The following is a 7955-nucleotide window of genomic DNA, read 5'->3' on the forward strand; positions in this document are numbered from 1 at the left end:
GTAATCATTTTAAGGTGAACAGATCATGATAGATCCTTGCATTGTTACGTACTGGAAAGTCATTTGCAGGTACCTTTACAGGATTGATCCAGACAGGCATCTCTGCTTATCAGCCCACAGTATTTGGGAAATGCTGGTGAAAAAGGAACTGTCTTGTTCACATTATTCATTCTTCACTGGCCTTTGCTGCTCTCTGCCTCTGGTCCTATGAATGCTATCCCTCAGCAACAAGTATGGCTCTACCATTTTGAGAACATGGCCAGTATCCCCTTTATAGAACTAGAGGTCTCAAGTTTACAGTGGCTGTGATGACTTCTGTAGTTCAGTTTATGCCCCCAAAAAAGAATGTGTGAAGAAAAGACACAAAAGTGACCATAAGAGAATGACATCGCCAAAAATGTCAGAGTCTCTGCCAGGGATCTCTGAAGATATCTCCTCCATAAAAGTCATGAGAAAAATATCCAAAAAAGGTAAGAATTGTCTTTTTCAGAAAAATGGAGATTAACCAATGGTTTGCAGAAGTCAAGGAGTGTTTATTCAAGAAAAATGGCTAAGTAAGAATGATGAGCTCACTGTCCTCTTAATTTGCTTTAGTACTATTTCTCTTTATCCAGCTCCCTAACATCTTTGAAAAAACACTTCCTATTTTCTCATCTTAGCAACCAATAGAGGGGGCAGAACAAATCTGGAGCTCTTTCAAACACTCCTTCCAAAAGAAGTGTCATTATTTGACCTGTCCAATGGTTCTCTGGAAGAACCCACTTGCAAATGTGTCTGTATTTGGCCTGACACAGGGCTCACTCAGTGTGGAAAGTGTTTCTCCAGGAGGTGTTTGTCAAAAGCAATTTCAGGCAATTGTTAGACATCCTGGCTGTCTGAGAAGGTGATAACAGTTGGGGGGAAGCAACAAGCTGACCAAAATACATTTATTGGAGAAAAAAAAGCTAGAAAATAAAATGTCTACATTTATTTATAAACTCTACAAGGTCATGTGCATGCCCATGGTGGTGCACATGCTTAGGAAAGACTTGAGACGGTCCTAAACTTTCACTGCTGGCTGACCTTCAGTCTCTGCAAAAGCAGAATATAAAGGCTAATGTGAAGGACCTGCCAACATGGGCTGTGTTTGCACCAAAACCATGGAGAAGGCGGCCCGGGTCATCATAGAAAAGTACTACACGCCCCTGGGCAACGACTTCCACACAAACAAGTGCATGTGCAAGGAGATCGCCATTATCCCTAGCAAGAAGCTCTGCAACAAGATAGCAGGCTATGTCATGCATCTGATGAAGCGGATTCAGAGAGGCCCAGTAAGAGGTATCTCCATCAAGCTACAGGAGGAGGAGAGAGAAAGGAGAGACAATTATGTTCCTGAGGTCTCAGACCTGGATCAGGAGATCATTGAAATAGATCCTGACACTAAGGAAATGCTGAAGTTTTTGGATTTTAGCAGTCTATCCAACCTGTAGGTCACTCAGCCTACAGTTGGGATGAATTTCAAAGTGCCTCAGGGAACTGTTTGAATCAATGCTGTATTATTTTCAATAAACCTGGGACAACAGCAAAAAAAAAAAAAAAAGGCTAATGCAAGAGTTTTAAACTACATGTTGGAGCATTGAAAGAGTGCCCAAATATACACACAGAGCCCTTCAGCAAAGATTGGTAGATTTATTGATTCCAGGAGTTTAAGGCAACTTCCATCCAATCATTAATGAACCATTAAGCTAACTGAGCAAAGAGTTTAGTGGTCACACGAGAAAAAAAATACAAACTTTTACAGAATTACTTCAAGAAAATCACAGGGAAAACTGGGATTCTCCTGAGAAAAATAATCAATAGGCAATATATGGATATACAGAAAGAGATTTAGTATAAGGGGTTGACACATATGGTTATGGAGGCTGAGACATCTTATAATCTGCTATCTGCAAGCTAGAGGCCCAGGAAAGCTGGTGGTATAGTTCCAGTCCAAGTCTGAAGGCCTGAAAATTAGTGGGGCGTGGGGCTAGAGGGCAGTGGTATATAAGTCCTAATCTGAGTCTAAAGGCCTGATAACCAGAAGTTTTCATGTCCAAGGTCAGGAGAAGATTAATGTCCCAATTCAAACAGAGAGAGTGAATTCACCCCTCCTCTGCCTTGCATGATAACCACCCACATAGGTGAGGACAATCATCTTTTTTTACTCAGTCTACTGATTAAAATGCTAATCTCTTATGAAAATGTCCTCACAGACATACTCAGAAATAATGTTTTATCAGCTATCCAGGCATCACTTAGCTCAGTCAAGTTGACACATAGAATTAAGCATCATAAGTCCACCCTTGTCAAATTGGCATCCACACACATTCCTTAAACCATACCTGATCACTAAATAAAGACAATAACAAGGTTGATAATTTCACCAAACATGATACAACTATACTGCATACAACCAAAAATGCAGTAATTCCTTCTCCAGAAGAAGAGGTAAAATCTGAGTGATGTTGACTCTTCTTTTGATACTCTGTAACTTTAATGCTATGATATAAAGTTAACAATACTTAAAAACTGATATTAAGTCACTACATCTTACATTATATGAGAAGAAAATAAGAGAAAAAATAAAGATATTTGCTTTATATAGATTTAGGTAGATTGATTGTTAGACACAGATGTATTTTTAAAAAAAGAAGAAATATTTATGACAATTAAAGTCCTTGTTTCTGTAACTTGTATTTATAACTACGTTTTCCTACTACCCGTTCTGCATTGCCTTTGCCCTTCAGCAAGCACCTCAGCTGGTCATAATTCTTTACCTGGCAGGGTGACCCAAACCTTCGTTTCTAAAGAGTTTAGGCCATTAGTAATCCTCCCTGGATTGAATTGGTATAGTTTTTCATTGGCCTTAATCACAGGACACATACTAAGAGACACCCTAAGGGATCTCCTGTATATCAAGTATACTCTTTTTTCTCTCCATTGTGAAGTAGTAGTCCAGTTTCCTCTTGGTAGTACCAATCACTCCACCCAGCATAGTAACTCTCTTCTTTGTCTGTTGACTCAGAGGAGCCCAAAGTGGCGAGGCAGCAGTCTTAATTCCAGTGCAATGGGATTATTGTCATGTCTCTTGGTGGAAGCATTTTTCCCTCTAAAGCCAGATCTCTATGTCAGATCTCTAAGCCAGCAGAGTATAAAATTGCAGACAGAGGAATCACAAGTTGTGCTAGTGAGTCACTAGGGATAATAGTGACGAGTGCCAATCCTATTTCTACCCCTTGATTCCCAGACCTGTGAGTCCTGGCTATCAGAGAAACAACAACTTCTATTGGATGCCAATTCAGAACATATATAGCCTTCTGGAGAACCTTGCAGGTCTGGATTCAGCTATTGTCACCTAGAGGGTACTATAACTGAGTTTTCAAAAGGCCAGTCAAGAGGTCTATCAAGTCAGTTGCTTCAGGATAGTAGGGGACATGGTAAGACCAATGTATTCCATGAGCATGAGCACCATTGTTGCAATTCTGTTTCTGTAAAGTGAGTTTCTTGATCAGAAGTAATGCTGTATGGAATATCATAATTGTGGACAACACTTTCTGTAAGTCTGCAGATGGTAGTTTTGGCAGAAGCGTTGTGTGCAGGGAAGGCAAATCTGTATCCAGAGTGTCTATTCCAGAAAAAGCAAAACAATGTTTCTTCCATGATGGAAGCAGTCCAGCATAATCAACCTGCCACCAGGTAGTCTGCTGATCACTCCGGGGAATGGTGTCACATTGTGGGCCCAGTGTTGTTCTTGGCTGTGGCAGATTGGACACTCAGTAGTGGTTATAGCCAGGTTGGCTTTGGTGAATGTAACTCTATGTTGCTGAGCCCATGCATAACCTCCATCCCTGCCACCATGGCCACTTTATTTATGAACCCATGGGCAATGACAAGGGTGGCCATGGAAGGCAGCTGAGTGGTATCCACAGAAGAAGTCACCCTATCCTCTTGATTATTCAAATCCTCCTCTGCTGAAGTCACACTCCGATGAGCATTCACATGGAACACAAATATCTTCACTTTTTGGCTCATTCATAGAGATCTAGCCACATACCTCTTCCCCAAATTTGTCACCAATTTTCCAATCATTTTTCTTCCAAGTTCCTGACCACACAGTCAAACCATTCTTTACAGTCTATGAATCGGTATATGATCATATGTCTGGCTATTTGTCCTTCCAAGCAAAGTGCACAACTAGGTACACTGCCCTGTATTCTGCCTATTGGGATGATTTCCCATTACCAGTGTCCTTCAGGGATATCCCTATAGTATGGCAACTTCTCACATTTGGGTGGTGCCTGTATATGGTGCAGAACCATCTGTAAACCAGGCCTGAGTCTTCTCTTCCTCTGTGAACTTATTGTAGGCAACTCCCCCATGAAGCTATAGGTGCAGGCTGGGAGAGAGAAGTGTAGCAGTAGTGAGAACCATGGGGATTTGGGCCTCTTTCTCATGTAACTTACTTGTGTCTTCAGGTCCTGCTCCAGCCCAATCACATATACCCCACTTCCTTTTGATGATGGAGTTTTGCCATGCATGCCAAACTTATGGCTTGATGGGTCAGATGACTCCCAGTCCATGATGGGCAACTCAGGCTGCATGGTAACTTGGTGGCCCATGGTCAAGTGTTCAGTCTCTATTCAGGCCTAGAAGCATACCAAGAGCTATTTCTCAAAAGGAGAGTAGTTATCTGTTGTGGATGGCAGGGTCTTGCTAGAAAATCCTAAAGACCTGTGCTGCTATTTCCTATAGGAGCCTGACAAGGGCTCCAAACAGCATCCCTATCTGCCATTGAAACTTAAGGCACCACTGGATCTGCTGGATCATATGGCCCAAGTGGCAGAGCAGCTTGTACAGCTGCCTGAACCTGTCACCAAGGCTTCTCTTGCTCTGGGCCCCACTCAAAACTAGCAGCTTTCAGATTACTTGGTAAATGGGTCGGAGTAACACATGCAAAGGAAAAATATGTTGACTCTAAAATCCAAAGAGGCCCACTAAGTGCTGTGCCTCCTTTTCAGTTGTAGGAAGTACTGATGCAACAACTTATCCTTCATCTTAGAGAGCATATCTCGACATGCCCCACATCCCTGGATCCCTAGAAATTTCACTGAGGTAGAAGGCCCTGGAATTTAGATTGATTTCCCACCCTCTGACACATAAATATTTTCCAATCAAGTATAGAGTAGGTGCTACTTCTTGCTCACTAGGTCCAATCAGCGTGATATCATAAATATAAGGAAGAGTGTGATATCTTATAGAAGGGAAAGGTTATTAAGATTCCTGTGAAATAAATTATGACATAGCGCTAGAAAGTTGATATACTCCTGAGGTAGGACAGTGAAGGTATATTTCCAGCCTTGCCAGCTGAAAGCAAACTGCTTCTGATGGCCTTGTGGACAGGAATTGGGAAGAAGGCATTTGACAAATTAATAGCTTGCATACCAGATACTAGGGAATGCATTAATTTTCTCAAGCAATGAAACCACGTCTGGCATAGCAGCGGCAATTGGAGTCATCACCTGGTTTAACTTATGATAACCCACTGTCATTCTCTAAGATCCATCTGTCTTCTGCACAATCCAAAGAGGAGAATTGGATGGGGATGTAGTGGGAATTACCACACCTGCATCTTTGAAGTTCTTGATGGTGGTATTAATCTCTGAAATCCCTTGAGGAACATGGTATTGCCTTTGGTTTACTATTTTCCTTAGTGAGCCTGCCATTCTGGTGGCTTCCACCTGGCCTTTCCCACCATAGTAGCCCTCAGTCCATGTGTCAGAGAACTAATATTAAAGATTCTGCTAGCTACTGAGCATATCTATTCCAATTATGCATTCACAGTGGGTTGCATGAACCCATGTGGCAGTTATATTTGCCAGATGGGAAATAACTGCCACATGGGTTCATGCAACCCACTGTGAAATGGACCTCAGTTAAAACTCCATTGATCACCAGACTTCTGTAAGCCCCTACTCCGACTAGTAGGCCACATTATGTGTTGGGTCTCCTTGAGTAGTGTCAGTTCAGAACCGGCATCCAGTAGGCCCCCAAATTCTGATTATTTCCTTTTTCCTAATGTACAGTTACCCTGGTAAAAGGCTGCACGTCCCTTTACAGAAGGCTGGGAGCAAGAGTAATAGTACAAATTTTTGCTAGTGTACTGAGGTTCTTCCTTGAGGTGATACAACCTCCCCTTCATTAAAAAAGTACTGGGTCTATAAACTCGTTCAAGTCTGGAAATTGAATGAGGTGCTATGACTTTCTGTTTTTACGATTTGAGTTAGGCTTTTGTTCCCTTGTCCTAGAAATGTTCTGCTTATAACAGATCAAGGGGATTTCCTGTCTATTTCACTTCCAGGAAATGAAGCATCATAACTAACTAGTCAATGCCATAGGTCTGCATGAGTCAGGCTATTCTGATTGTTGCGTGACTCTGCTGCCCATTATGATAACTATGCTCATTTTGCCTTTGGTGGTTGAGTGCTGCCACTTGGTCTTTGCTAGTCCATGATTCAATTACTTCTATTGCATTTAGGATTTCCAATTCAGTAACCGCAATTCCCACTGTGAGGTCTGGTCTACAGAGAACACAGAGCACTTTAGGGATTCTGTGGTTGCCCTCATACATTTATTTCTCATGGTGTTGGCAATAGGTATATCTTCTGAACCCTCCCAGTGTGCATGAATAGGTTTTAAATGACAAATCCACTCTAACATTCCAATCTCCTTAAGCCTCTGAATCTGTTCCTCTGCATTAAACCAAAGCACATTCAGCATTTCCAATTTGCCCACTGTGGGCTACCTTTTGGTCCATGCATCAGCCAACCAACAAAACAAACTTTTAGAACCCTTTCTAATTCCCCAAGCTGTAACATTAAATGCAGAATCTCTGCTTAGTGAGCCTGTGTCAATAAATTCAGCCTGTTCCAACTTCATATTCCTTCTACCATTATCCCAATGCCTTACAATCCATTTCCATATATGCTTCTTGGATTTCTGTCTGTATAAATTAGAAAACTCTAGTAGTTCTTTTGGAATGTAGTAGACCTGCTCATGGGTCACACATTGTATCTCACTTTTAGGGAACTGCTGGGACTTAAGTCTAGTTATGGGTCTAGCAGCAAACAAGGGTGGTGGTGGTTGGGGGGGAACTGGATAGACTCAGCATGGTCTTGTATGGCAATTGCTTCAGGGAGGCCTTTACAGTGCCTTAAGGCAATGCAGGATTAATTCTCTCAGAGGAAGGTGGAAAGACCAAGACTACTATGGGTGAAGAGGCTGACAGCACCAAGGATATAGATGCAGCTGCCACTATTAGGGGGAGGCCACTTTTGCTTGGGGTGGTGTGTTCTCTTCCACTGGCAAAGAAGACTCAGAATTTAGGAGCTCAATGTCCCCAGCTTCATCGGGGTCTTCCTACACATCCCCATTCTAATTTACAAGACCCCATTCTTTCCCAATTGATGTCCTCCCTGTAACAGGAGACACCCTGCGAGGTTGAGAGTTTAATCTAGCCAATAACAAGATGAGGTTCTGTTTGATTTGCAGCAAACACAGAGCTTGGAATTTGAATCCCTGAGCTCATCCTTTTCTTTCATCAATTTGTCCAGCAACCTTAGGAGCAACCAACCGTTGTCTTTATATTTCTTAAAGAATTTTGAAAAGGATTATATACAGAGTTGCTCAGCTCCTTGCTTCTTAGAAGTGGTTGATTAGGAGTATCCAATGCAGATATTTTGCATATCTCTATGCACATTTCATGCTATGCTATGCAATATCTGTGCTCTCTTTACTACTGGAAATAGAGTCATTAGTATCTTTAACTCTATGTTCCATGAAAGGACTATATATGCAAAGTGACCCTCAAACCTGGAAGGAACCAAGAAACCAAAGGATGAGTCAGACTGCCAGTTTGACAGTACAGGGTGATGTATTGG

General features: G+C 41.9%; 1 protein-coding gene across 1 annotated transcript; it reads left to right on the forward strand.

Annotated features, from left to right (window-relative positions):
• The first annotated feature begins 1115 nt into the window (after nucleotides 1-1115).
• Nucleotides 1116-1469, forward strand: LOC105732270 (small ribosomal subunit protein eS17-like). Its single transcript, XM_012474308.3, has one exon. The coding sequence runs from the start codon at nucleotides 1116-1118 to the stop codon at nucleotides 1467-1469; it is 354 nt and encodes a 117-aa protein (XP_012329731.2).
• The last annotated feature ends 6486 nt before the right edge of the window (nucleotides 1470-7955 follow it).

Source organism: Aotus nancymaae, unplaced genomic scaffold, assembly GCF_030222135.1.
Source record: "Aotus nancymaae isolate 86718 unplaced genomic scaffold, 86718_ANA_hifiasm-v0.15.2.pri h1tg000004l, whole genome shotgun sequence".
NCBI lineage: Eukaryota > Metazoa > Chordata > Mammalia > Primates > Aotidae > Aotus > Aotus nancymaae.

What these genes read in the sequence shown, in the direction of transcription:
- LOC105732270 (XM_012474308.3), top strand. Translation starts at nt 1,116, where the DNA reads ATGGGCTGTGTTTGCACCAAAACCATGGAGAAGGCGGCCCGGGTCATC.